The 13072-nt window shown below is 37.7% G+C and overlaps 1 protein-coding gene across 2 annotated transcripts in view; it reads right to left on the bottom strand.

The window, feature by feature from the left end:
• The window catches only part of LOC126412247 (phosphatidylinositol phosphatase PTPRQ-like), a 452520-nt gene continuing 439448 nt past the window's right edge, over positions 1-13072 (bottom strand). For both annotated transcript variants that reach the window (XM_050081743.1, XM_050081744.1), the window contains 2 exons: positions 1707-1773; positions 1-1620 (listed from right to left, as the gene is read on the bottom strand). In XM_050081743.1, coding sequence (XP_049937700.1) covers positions 1490-1620; positions 1707-1773 — 198 coding nt within the window. In that variant the 3' untranslated portion in view covers positions 1-1489. The remainder of the gene's footprint in view (positions 1621-1706; positions 1774-13072) is intronic.

Raw genomic sequence — 13072 nt, 5'->3', positions numbered from 1 at the left:
TGTAATGCAAGAATTTTAATTAACTGTAATACATGCTAGTGGCTGTCATTTCCTGTCACTGAGATTCTGGATGAAAGTCATTATTTTTTAATTGTTTCTTGGTTTCAACCAATCAGTCATACATATTCCTAAAGATACTTTCAGATAGTGAGATGTGTGTTGGTAATGGGTAAAGACCAGCACAGATGAAGATATTGGTGGGCATAATCACTTGGTAGGTGAAATACACATAGTGTTATTCATGAATCATTTGAGTACATCTGGAATAATTTCTTTATGACTAAAGATTAAAAGATATTTCCAGAGTTCATTTATTTACATTAGATGAAATTGATGTATATGATTGCATGAAACACTCTCCGAGTACAGTTTGAGTATCAGGTATGATATAAAAATTTGAGTGGGTATCCACATTCTTCTTAAATATATTTACAAACACACTTGACACAATCATTATTATAGCGATAAAATGAGATGACATAACATTATTTATGATTAATGTACACAAGACTAAGCCTGTATTTAACAGTTATCATGCAGCATGAGATGTCGAGTCGTAACACAATACATTCAACTTCACAATGTGACAAAACCCACAGCATATTTCACATAATTTGTTGCAGTAATCATGAATATTAAAACTTGGAGTAAGTGTCAAGAACACAACATGCTGTGGTGTATTAAAATTTAGTCCACACTAATCTGTAAATTCACATTTCACAGGTTTATGTTAAGAGATACATCTGCAGAATGCAAAAAAATTGAAAATCAAAATTCTGTACTTTAAAATGCCATAATTAAAACCAAACAACAAAAAGTTGCATGTTGTTAGATGCACAAAGAAATGAGTTTAAAGCTGTTGTAATTAACATTCAAGTGAGACCATCTGTTAATACAAAACCAGTTATTAAATTCAATGGCGTGGACATCAAAATGTTCAAATAATTCAGGCCACATGGAAGCCTAGCCTAATAAATTTTGCATACGTAATGGTTTAAAATAGTTATCAAAATTACAATAAACACCAATACAATTCAGATACAAATCAGGAACTTTCAGATAGCATTTTATTTACATGCGAAGAATTTTTTCTACTGTATGTAAAGTGAACACATGGTTATTTTTGAGCTGTTCTTGTTATGAGAACATAAACATCTCCAACTAACATATATCACACTGATATTTTTTTATAAATTTTGTCAGATACGGCGCTCTATTTCTCTAAATAACTGTATTATCATCTGAGCAAGAGCTATTGAAGCCAGTTACAAATCAATTCAGTTGGGAAAAGAAATATTATCACTTCCAAATCATTTTTGTCACCTTTGTAAATTGAGGATATAGTGTGTTTCCTTTTTGCTAGCACTTGTTCATCTTAGCTCTCATTTATGATTGATGTTTGAAAATCATGAGATCAAATTTCATGTAATTAATTCAGTTCATATTTCATAAGCACAATACACAACATTAAATAATGTTCAACAATAAATTACAGTTCATATTCATTTTCAGTTATATTCGATTTTGCATTCAGTATCCTTGAACTGTCGTGGACTGTAGCATTTAGAGCAGGACCTGCAGATTCATAGATTGGTTCCAGTGAACTTGTAGAAGTTTTGTCTAAACAAAATAAGCACACACACCACATTAAAATAATTCAATTTTTTTCATAATTAACCATTATCAAACAATTTAATCATATTTACCATGTTTTGGATATGCTGTATTCGCTAACGCATCCCTCATGCACTTATAGATGTATGCATACTGAGCCTGTAAAGAAACCCAAGTAAATCTGTTAGTAACATTCCAGCTAGTGGTCTACGTAAAGAAGTGACCGAAGATCATACCGAAATATGACAGTAAGACAGATATTACACTTACAGAATACAAATGCTGAAAAGACAATCGTGTCGTACCTCAGTATGCATTAACTTCTCAGAATTTAGATATTGTTCTCTGTCATCTTGTTTGAAGTAAACAGAACACACTACAAGATAAGAGGCAAGGTAAATCTTGTAACATAAGATGTCAACATAGGCGCACTAGTGATACCAACATTGAAACCACTACAGGTGATTATGTATAAATTTAAATGAATCAAAGTAACACATTCGCCAATTAAAAAGGTAGTTGCCTTGATAAACATGTTGACTGTTGTACACATTGTTGTGGACATTTTACCAGCAGGCTTACAAGTACATGGCGTCCGGCCTCACAGCATGTTAAAAAGCTACCAACATGATCAATTTCAGTGACTAGAAATCAGTTGTAAAGCTTTGTTTCTGAGCACAAAGTTTGAGCATTAGAAATGGAAACTGATAGAAGAATCACAGGGTGACAAAACCAAAAATTAAACCTTGAAATTTCCAAAAGAATAGTGATAAGAGGTAATACTAAGGGTAACATCTAGAAAGAATAAATGTTATTAACAACACTTTTGTAAATGTTGTTGCAACATTAATTGGTGTGAATGTTGGAGGCGTTTCTTAAGCTTTACTAATGATGAGAAGAAATTACCTATTAGTAGGATAGGTGAATGGTTGACTTGGTTTATTGAGAGAGTTCTAGAGAAGAGAAGCTCGCCTGCAAAGGAGACCACATTTGGAACAGTAGTACAACCCATTCTACAGTACTACTCAAATGTTTGGGATCACCACCAGGTCAGATTAAAGGAAGCAATTCAGAAGTGTGCTGCTATGTTTGTTATTGGTTTATTCGATCAACACAAATAACAGATGTTTCATGAACTCAAATGGGAATTCTTGTAGGAAAGGCAACTTTCTTTTTGTGAAGCTTTATTGAGAAAATTTAAATAACAAGTATTTGCAGCTGACTGCAGAAACGGAAACTGTTGTCAATGTTCATTTTGTTTAAGGGCCGTGAAGACAAAAAGAGAAATTAGGATTCAAACACAGACAGGAAAGGAAATAACTGCTAGTGCTACATGGTTCTCTCTGCCATACACCACATTGTGGCGTGTAGAGTATGTATGTAGATGTAGATTATTCAGTTGTAACTGCAAGTGAATATTTTTTCCCCCTCTGGGAAATCTCTAACATTACAGTTGAATATAGCATATGACCACACCCAGTCTAATACAGTCATCAACAAAAAAAACCTACTTCTGTAGTATTGGCTGGATTATCAGTGCTTTACAGATTTGTCAAAAACAGATTATCTGAATAAAATAGTGATAAAATGTTGTAAATGATTTCACCAAATGATAAAAGGCCAATACACACAAATCTGCTGCTGAATGAAGAACTAGAATATACCTTACATCTGCATCATATTGAAAAAGTCATCTACAACAGACTGGTGAAATCAATTTCTGAGTAAACAATTTCATTTTTGAAATTCTGACAGCTGCATGTAAACATAGTTACTCATAATCTCCGTTATACTATCCTCATATGCGGATGTGATATGTATAAACTGTGTACAGAATGTCCAAAACCTGCAGGGTCAAAATTATACAGATGTGAGGGGAATCCTATTCTGAATGCATTGAGATAAGAAAGATTCTCACAATTAAAGCTTTTGACCATTGGCCTTCATCAACAATAGACACATGCATGCGCGTGCACACCGACATGCAACTGCAAACGGACTCAGCATCTCCGCTATATGGTGACTAGCAACTTTCCTTCTCATAATATTGTTACATTTCATCCTAGATTTTCCATTGTTTGAGATAAGAAACTATGATTCAAATTGAAAATTTAATTTTTTGTTTACATAACTAAACCGTATAGCAACAAGTTAAGTTAATAGAAAACATGTGAAGTGGGGAATGCTAGTCTCAATGCATGCATTACTGTGTTGCATAAAATTTTGGCACGTTCTCTGAACTTTGGAGATAAAGAATCTGAGATGGTGGGGCCAGATTAAAAGAATGAGGGAAGAGTGGCTACCAAGGACTCTGAAATGGATGGAATCTAGAAGAAGACCAAATGGAAGACCATGAACAAAATGGAGAGGTCTACAAAGAGACAAAATTGTCCACAGTAGAATGTGTGTGAAAGGAGAAGATTGGAAGGGGCTTTGTGAAACCTGCTTAAGAAAAAATGTTTTGGGAAGAAGAGGAATTAAGTTCTTGTCTATTGGTAGATACATGTCTGCAGTCCTCATACACACAGAAATCTCCACAGCACAGTAACAGAGCTTGCAGTTACAGAAGTCAAAACAAAATGGCACAGCCCATTGATAAAGTGGAGATGTGTTGTGCTATTTTGTATTGGTGTTACAGTAGTATGGTGTGGGGATTTCAGTATGTACCAAGACTGCAGATGTACCTACCAACAGACCAAAGAAAATGACATATGCTGGCCATGGAGGTGAAGTGATTGATTGACTCATATATAAAATATAAAAGGACTTAATCAATCACATGAGCATTTTATTTCACAATGCAGTAACTACTTTCAACCAACCAGTGGTCACCTTCTGTCTGGTAGTAGATAAAAAGAGGAGATAAAGAATCATTATAAAATCTTGCAGGTAACAATTGATATAATTAAAAAGAATAAAATAATTCCTTTTAGGCATCAGGTGTAATTTTATTCTTGGCTTTCACAGCACTACATCCTACTGCAAAATTTGCTAAATACCTGTCTGCAAGTTCCTGTGCCAAGCACTTCATCACCTTTGACAGTTAGTCATGAATTATGAACAGTGAGGACACACAATGTACCATCTACAATTGTATCATTCTTTTTCAAGGTAGTGCCATCGATGCCAATATGGCAAGCAATATATGAGAAATAAGCAGTTTACAAGCATATGCCTCACACACATTGCTTGTTCACAATCTCACACTGCCTGAAATACTCATTTCTGTCCATTGGGCCATGATTTCAAAACACCCAGTTTAGAATAAATGATTAACAGACACACAATAATATTTAATGCCTTGAAATTGTATTTGAAATAAGTCTGACAAGAACTTCTAATATTGCATTCATTTATTATCATTATTGTCGCTGTTATGACATGTTTAATACTTGGTAATTTGTTGGATTGATGATGGACTGTGTTCACATATGGAGGTAATATTTTATTCTCTTAACATGATTTAACAGGAGCTCAGTCTTTAAATATTAAAGAACACAGCAATAACAATAACATTTTGTGAATGGACATAAACTAAAAAAAATAAAGCAATTTAAATTGTAGGTATAACAAACAAAAACAGATAAAATTAAAGAAATTAATTTCTGGTTTCAGAAGGCATAACAGAAATGAGTTTTGAGACTGAATGAGAGGAAGAAAAATATTAGCAGACTTCCATATCATCTCCAGTTTGAGAATCCTGTAAAAGAACAAATTATGACTTATAGACAACAATTATCAGACACACTGCAGTCTTCTGACGTTTCATTAGTCCACCCTGAAATTGATCCCATCCAGTTAAAAATTTAGGACAGGTAACACAAAAGCTTAGCTCAGGATCTCTTCCACATAATTATTTCCATTTGCTTTGAACAAATTCAACTTATATAGTTGTGATATTAGAACACATAGAAAATTATAAGTGTTTTCAAGGAAAAATTCTTTTTATTTAGTTTTAAATAGTTTATTATTGTAATTTATGATTACTTGAAAGTTAATTAAAAATTTTCGTGGTATTGTCCTTTATTCCATTCTGAACTAGAGACAAATTCTTCATATCAGAGTGTGGGTCCTAGAGTTATGACTGTGGTATGTTTCATATGTATGGTAGTGAGATGGATTGTTAGTTATAAAGTTCGCTATTGATACATGTACTGTGAATTGATGGACAGTATCCTTCAAAAAGGCTATGCTAAGTAGTTTTTGGAGGCACTTCATGCATAATTCCAATGACATTTTTCTTTATGGTAAACACTTTTTTGACGCTTGTTAGTTGCCCCATGAGATGATTCAATAATAAATGAGTGACTGGAAATAGCCAAAATACTCTGATTTTGAAATACTGATATCTCTGACTGAAAATTATCCTGATGATAAATCCTGCTAAACACAACCATTTCAAGATTTGCAGCTAAGTCTGCTAACTGTTTGGTCACCTAAGAATTTTGAACAACATATGCTCTGTACCTCCTGGCCTTTGCGTGCAATAAAAATCTCCTGTGAGCTTTTGCAGGCAGAACTGAATTTGATGTAGTTTGTTTTGCTGAGGTTTATACCTAGTGAATGTACTGTGAACCAGTTCAGAATATATACAAGCAATTGGTAGGATAATTTATTGTCAATTACAGTGCACGCATCATTGTTAAATGTTTTGAAGTTGCTTGCTTTGTTGGAGGACAAAGGTAGATCATTAATGTACATAAAAAATAATAGTAGACCAATGGCAGATCTTTGTGAGACTCCATAATGTATCTTTCCTGTCCATTTGGTGTTTACATAGAAAACTACCTTTTGCTACCTGCACTGTATATAAGATTTTAGCCATTTACTCACTTTTCTCCTGTTTCCTTTGTGACTCACTTTCTCAAAAAGTTTTGTGGGATCGACACAGTCAGATGCTTTTGGAAGATCACAAAAAATACCAAATGGCTATGTGTTTTTGTCTGTCATTCACCGAGCAAGGTGGCACGGTGGTTAGCACCCACTGGACTCACATTCGGGAGGAAGACAGTTCAATCCCACGTCCAGCCATCCTGATTAGGTTTTCCGTGATTTCCCTAAATCACTCCAGGCAAGTGCTGGGATGGTTCCTTTGAAAGGGCATGGCCGACTTCCTTCCCCATCCTTCCCTAATCCGATCAGACCAATGAGCTCACAGTTTGGTCTCTTCCCACAAACAATCCAACCCCCAATCCTCTAGGCATTCAAATCATCATCTGTGAATGTGAATATGACTTCCAGTGCAGAAATACTTTTTCTAAATCCACATTGATTTTTTCTAATAAAGTTGAAGCTGTCATTGATACTTCAAGTGCCTGGCAAGTAACAATTTTTCGAAGACTTTAGATAATGCTATCAAGAGGTAGACTGAACAATAATTTGTAACATCTGCAGCATAACAATTTTCATAAATAGGCTTACAATCTGTCAGGAAGGACACCTCGATTCCCGGAGCACTGAATATATGTGCTGGAATTTTGGTTAATAGATTACAGCAGGCTTTTACCAACATCCTCAAAATATTGGTTACACCTATTGATCTTTTGCTTTTCAAAGTACTGATGATTTTTCTCACTTTAGATACTGTTATGGGGGACAAGTTATTTCAGGAATTACCCTTTTCTAAAGAGGCTTGTCCCTGCCTTTGTATTATATACATTGTTATTTTCAATGTTTATAAAAATGTCTTGAGTTCTATTTCGATGGGAAGCACCAGTCTCATTCCATTATTATACCCCCCCCCCCCTCCCCACCCACTGGCTTGCCCCCCCCCCCCCCCCCCCCCCACCAACCACCTAGATAGTTTTGACTGTATTGCTAGAGTTACTTAATCATGTTTTAAGTGTTTTTCATCACAATTTAACTGTACTGTATTACCTGGAACATTTGATGTGATTACAATTCTCACTTGGTTTTACATGAAAACTTTGTGCCACTGGTAATACGTGATTTTTTGTTGGAATCTATGGTACAAGCCCTGTAAATCCTTTTTGGAAATAGTACTGCCAAATATTAGTGCCTCATCATCACTGAACAAAATAAGTTTGTAGCTGACATTATCCTCATCATACACTGGCCTCCAGTCTACATCTTGGTGACATGATTTGAAGATGAATACTTTCCTAATTTTTTGGTCTGACTACTTTCCACTGAGGCTCGGTTAACTACTTGCTAATGCTTAGATTATCTATAGCAAGCTTTTGTCCATCATGTTCAGAGACACCATTCTGAACTTTGTTAATAGTAATATCAGCTATTATTGTTGACCTATAATACACTGTCAGTTTATTGGAATGTAAATTTATTCTGGTGCAGAAACTTACTGGAGAAGCAAGGTTATATATGGACATCAAATTTCCCAGGTCAGATTTACCACTAGAGAGTATCTGCAAGTTAACACTGAAGTCCTCAAGTACTATAATGTACCTCGCATATTTAGAAATGTATGCTAGGAAGAATTCCCATTGCTTCAAAAAGAGACTAAAATTCACTGATGATACCCATTACAATGTTATAATATATGAATAAGAATTAGTTTCAAACAGTTTTGTGGCTTAAATTTTAATATATGCATTAATTGTGCTATACATCATGACGTTCTTGGTAGATGGCTACACCACCTCTTCCTTTAGTTTTTCTGCAAAATGAAAGTGATAAGTCATAATTATTTATCACTAGTTTTTTTAAACCAGAAGTAACATGGTGCTCCCTAAACACACAATATGGACACAATCTACAGCTTGTTGATCATAGACATTCACTTTGAGTGATGACTTGCTGAAAAAATTCCATGTTTTGATTATTAGAACCAGTTATATAGTTTCTCCAAAAAAGATGTCTTGATTGGTGATTTGATAGAGGCATCTGCGTTACATTTTCTCACAATCTATCTGGACGGGATACGGTATCTGTAATTGTGATGAGCATTTTTTCACATCTGTTGGCTATTTAAGGCACACACAGTTATCTGAATTTTTACAGTTTTACAAATTAAGGCCAAATTAAATGGCTTTTCCATAAATATGCAAAGAACAGAATTTTAGTAATTTTCTTTGTGTTATTACCAACTCTGTAATAGGTTTTAGTTCTGGAAGAGTTAAATACATTTTTAATTTCTTTGGTGGAGCATGGAGTAATTGTAATTTGGCTCTGTATATGTGGGTTTGGTATTTATTCTTGCTTATATTCTATTGCTTTATCCACTGAACTGCCCATGCCAACTTCTGAGCTTTTTCCAGAAAGTGATTATTAAACATTTTCATTAGCAGACTGTTAGCACCTATTAGTCAAGGGCTTTCTTTAATAGCAAAACTTTTATATAACTTGACTGATTTCTCTGTTCCCCTTCCAACTATCACCCCCATTATTTGGATTTTACAGAGACCTTTTTTATTTTTTAATCATTTCCTTGAGATAGCATGGGTTATTCTTGTAATATGAAATCAGTTCTACTTCTCTGTCCTGACCATTTCATATAATTTTATTTTCCTTTCATTTGAAATTTTTATTTCCTTTTGCAATGCAAAACTTTAGTTAAACTTATTAGTGTCATACTTTATTGTCATCTTGCAAAAACAGCTACTGAATATTGACAGAAATTACTCTATAAATGTATTAAATTTAGAATTCAAATCTGCCACTTTATACACATCCTCCAGTCAGCTTCCTGTATGGCTTTGTTAAAACTTTCTGTTGTATGGTCATCCATCAGGTTGTAATGCACGTTATGGAGGAGTATGTACTGAGTAAAATGACTAAGGACACAAAAAATCCACCCTGGTTTAATAAGGAAATTCAGAAACTGTTGAGGAAGCAGGGGCTGTTGAACTCTTGGTTAAAAATGTACATGCAAATGATGCAGGCAAAAGTTTGTAGAAATTTATGCATCACCTAAAAGACTGAGGCATGAAGCATACAATAACTGCTGCCGTCCTATCTTAACAAAAGATCTTGCTGAGAACCCAAGAAAACTCTGGTCCTACATAAAATTGCTAAGTGGATCAAATGTTTCCTTCTGGTCACTCACTGACCAGTCTTGTGTGGCAATAGAAGACAGAAAAAGGAAAGCCTAAGTTTTACGTCTTGCATTTAAGACATCTTTCACACAGGAGGATCAAAGAGACATACTGACATTTCACATTCATGCAGACTTCTGAATGAAGGACTTAGTAATAGGCATCCCTGATGTAGGGAAACAACTGAAAGAGCTGAAAACAAATAAGTCATCAGATCTGGATGGAGTCCCTATTCGATATAATAGAGAGTACTCTACGCCATTTACCCTCTGCTTAGCTTTCATTTGTCACAAATCACTTGCCCAGCACAAAGTCTAAAGTGAATGGTAAAAAGAATATGTGACTCCTGTAATTAAGAAGAGTAAAAGAAGTGACCCACAAAATTACAAACCACCACTATTGTTAACCCTGGTTTGCTGTAGAATTCTTGAACATATTCTCAGTATGAATATAATAAATTTCCTTGTGATAGACGAGTTTCTTGAAAGTACTGCTTGTGTGAAACTCAGCTTGTAGTTTTCTCTTATACCACTGCAGAGTGTTAATAAAGTTACCAGCATATAAAATAGGTTTCCAGATATGTGAGTGGCTTGGAAACGTCTTAAGTAATAGTACCCAGTATGTTGTCCATGATGGTGATTGTTCACCAGACATAAGGATATTGTTATGAGAGCCCCTGAAACTTTGATAGGACTGCTATTATTTTCCATACGGGTTGTCTCTACCTTTCGGGTCAAATTGAAACAGGTGATAGTGGATCCATAACCAATTATATAGAGGTATAGAACCAATGGTCAGAAATGCATACTTACTGTGTTATAGACATGCACAACATACATGACATAACAACAACATAGCTCATAGTAATTGTTCAAAGTGGTGACTGCCAGTCTCAATGCACGTGTGATGCCTCTGGTGTAAAGTGCTATATCTTTGGACCCAATGATCTTTGTTTGCTTTGTCTATGTCTTCTCTGCATGCTACATTTGTACAGCCATGTTGTATTTGCCTTGTTCTTTGCTTAAATAAATGTTCATTTGACAGCTAAAGTGTGTTATTACCAATCTACAACCCATGATACCCACAGTGGTGACCCCGACATCATCGTCGTGTGTTTGGAAATTATTTTGTGCTTCTTTTCATCTTTAATGGACTTCATGTGCCAGTCGACATTGTCTTCGGAACAATGGATATACCAGTGTCATTTTGTGGTAATGTTTCGCTCCCTATTAACTGTGCTTGCATATTTGCTAGTGTACCTAATGTGCCTTTAGTTAAAAGTGAACAATTACCTGGGCCCAACCATGCTGGCAGCCACTTAACCGTAACCGGCCCAGAATGACCACCGTCAAGTGCAACTACGCAGCAACGGCTGCTACACAGACAGTGCACACCGCTTAGTGCCATTGTGAATGATAATTGAGTGAAGGACATTGTGGTTCACCCCTCAGCTAAGCAGTCACCTTCAGTTTGGTCTGGTGTGCCGACAAAGTTCAAGAACTGTAATTTAAACATTCATGTGCAAGTGTCACACTTTCTTATATGCCTGACGTCATAGCTCTGCCCCCGCACGCAATCTCAGCGAAACCGGTTGCCTTGACAGCGCCCGTTTCTGTGACCATCGCTCTGTTGTCACACCACGATTGCCTGCAGCCCACTTTCGTAATGGCACCGGCTGTTCCACCCGCGCCGATTACCAGATCAGCCCCCTCATAACTGCACTGCGACTGCCTTCTGCCCGCTGTTGCAACAGCACCAGCCGTTACACCCGTGCCGTGTTCGTCTTTGGGCGTACAGTTGACACACATCATGCCATTGGTTGCACGGCTCTCTCTCCACATCGTGTGCTGCTTGCGGATGCCCCCCCCCCCCCCCCCCCCCCCACGCAGACCGCAGATGACACATCGTCCACCACTACTGCATTCCTGGTGTTGGGGCTTCCTACCCCCCTCACACAGATTTTTGCCTCCCAGTGCTGCATCAACATGTGTTAACTGGCAGGTTTCCTAAGCTGCCTGTGTTGCTAAAGGACAATCTTAAGACTTGGTTCGGATTAGTGGATCACCTACTGGATATCCACAGGATTTCAGATGATAACGCACGTTTCATCTGCCCGGTGAGCCACCTCCATGCTCATCCAGACCTCATCAGTGATCTGCTCCTCTCACTGCCCACCTTGCCCAAGTATTTAATGGCGAAAACATTGCTCATCGAACACCTTTCTCACACACCAGCAGAGGTTATCCACCACATCCACCTCGATGACCACTCACCTTCGCAGCTTTGGTAGCATATTTGTGCATTAACTGATGATCAAGCTCTACCAGACACCGCACTGTGGACCTTGTGGATGGTCAAACTCCTGTTGGACCTACAACTTCACCTGCTATTTCACATAGCTGACCCTCTCGAGGTTTGTCTACGTATGGCTGATCGGGCATACACAATCATTTCTCACCGACACTGCCTGTCATGGACAACATTGCCACCACCTTCAGTTGGCATGCCTGCACCTTCAGTTCCACACCCTGCCAGCAGGGGTCAGCGCGCATGTCTCAGAAGCTCAGCGGCCTGTCAGGAGCTGCCTGCTGGCAGCCTACAGAAGGTACTGCCTGCGACCTCCCGACAGCAGCCGACCTCACCCGAGCAGCAGCCCGAGCAGGCTCAGGTAACGATGCAGTCAGCTGCATCCCCCACCCATTCCATGACGTGTCACGTCCAAGCTTACCCACTATACTAGTACCATGCTACTTATGGGGGCGCTGCTTGCAGCTGCCGCATGCTTTGTTCATACCCAAACGATTCCGGCAGGCACGCTTAGGCGCCACGTCCTGCCATGATTGTCCATGGCACCTATCGTCCGACGCCACACTACTTGCCTCAATGGTGCGACGCCTCTATGTCTCGGATTTGTGATCGGGCACTCGCTTTCTTGTCGACACTGGTGCCAACATCAACATTATCACAGCCAAACATGCAGTCAACATGCTTTCTCCTGCTAACTTCGCTTTTATTGCAGCAAATCACTCCCCTATTGCAGTCCTTGGCTCCATCAAGATGTCACTTCACCTATCACCATACACCACCTTTCCTTGGACCTTCCACGTCGTTGATGTGGATGAACCTGTGATCAGGGTGGACTTTCTACATCATTATGAACTTTTGCCAGACCTGCAGGCCGCAACGCTCCACCACGAATCTGGTTCTATGCATGTGCAGTGACTACAGGTCTCTTAATGCTCAGACAATTATCAATAACTATCCCATTCCTCATATCCAGCATTTCACACAATTACTGCATGGCTCAAAGTTCCTCTCAGATTGTTCAAAGGTGTATCACCAAATTCCTATGCATCTGCCGGATATCCTGAAGACAGCCATCATCACACCCTTCAGCCTATTTGAATACTGTTACATGCCTTACGGCTTGAAAGACACTGCAC

The sequence above is a fragment of the Schistocerca serialis genome, chromosome 7 (assembly GCF_023864345.2).
Source record: "Schistocerca serialis cubense isolate TAMUIC-IGC-003099 chromosome 7, iqSchSeri2.2, whole genome shotgun sequence".
NCBI lineage: Eukaryota > Metazoa > Arthropoda > Insecta > Orthoptera > Acrididae > Schistocerca > Schistocerca serialis.
Note: the sequence above shows the minus strand (reverse complement) of the source record. Positions and strands in the feature narration are given on the sequence as shown.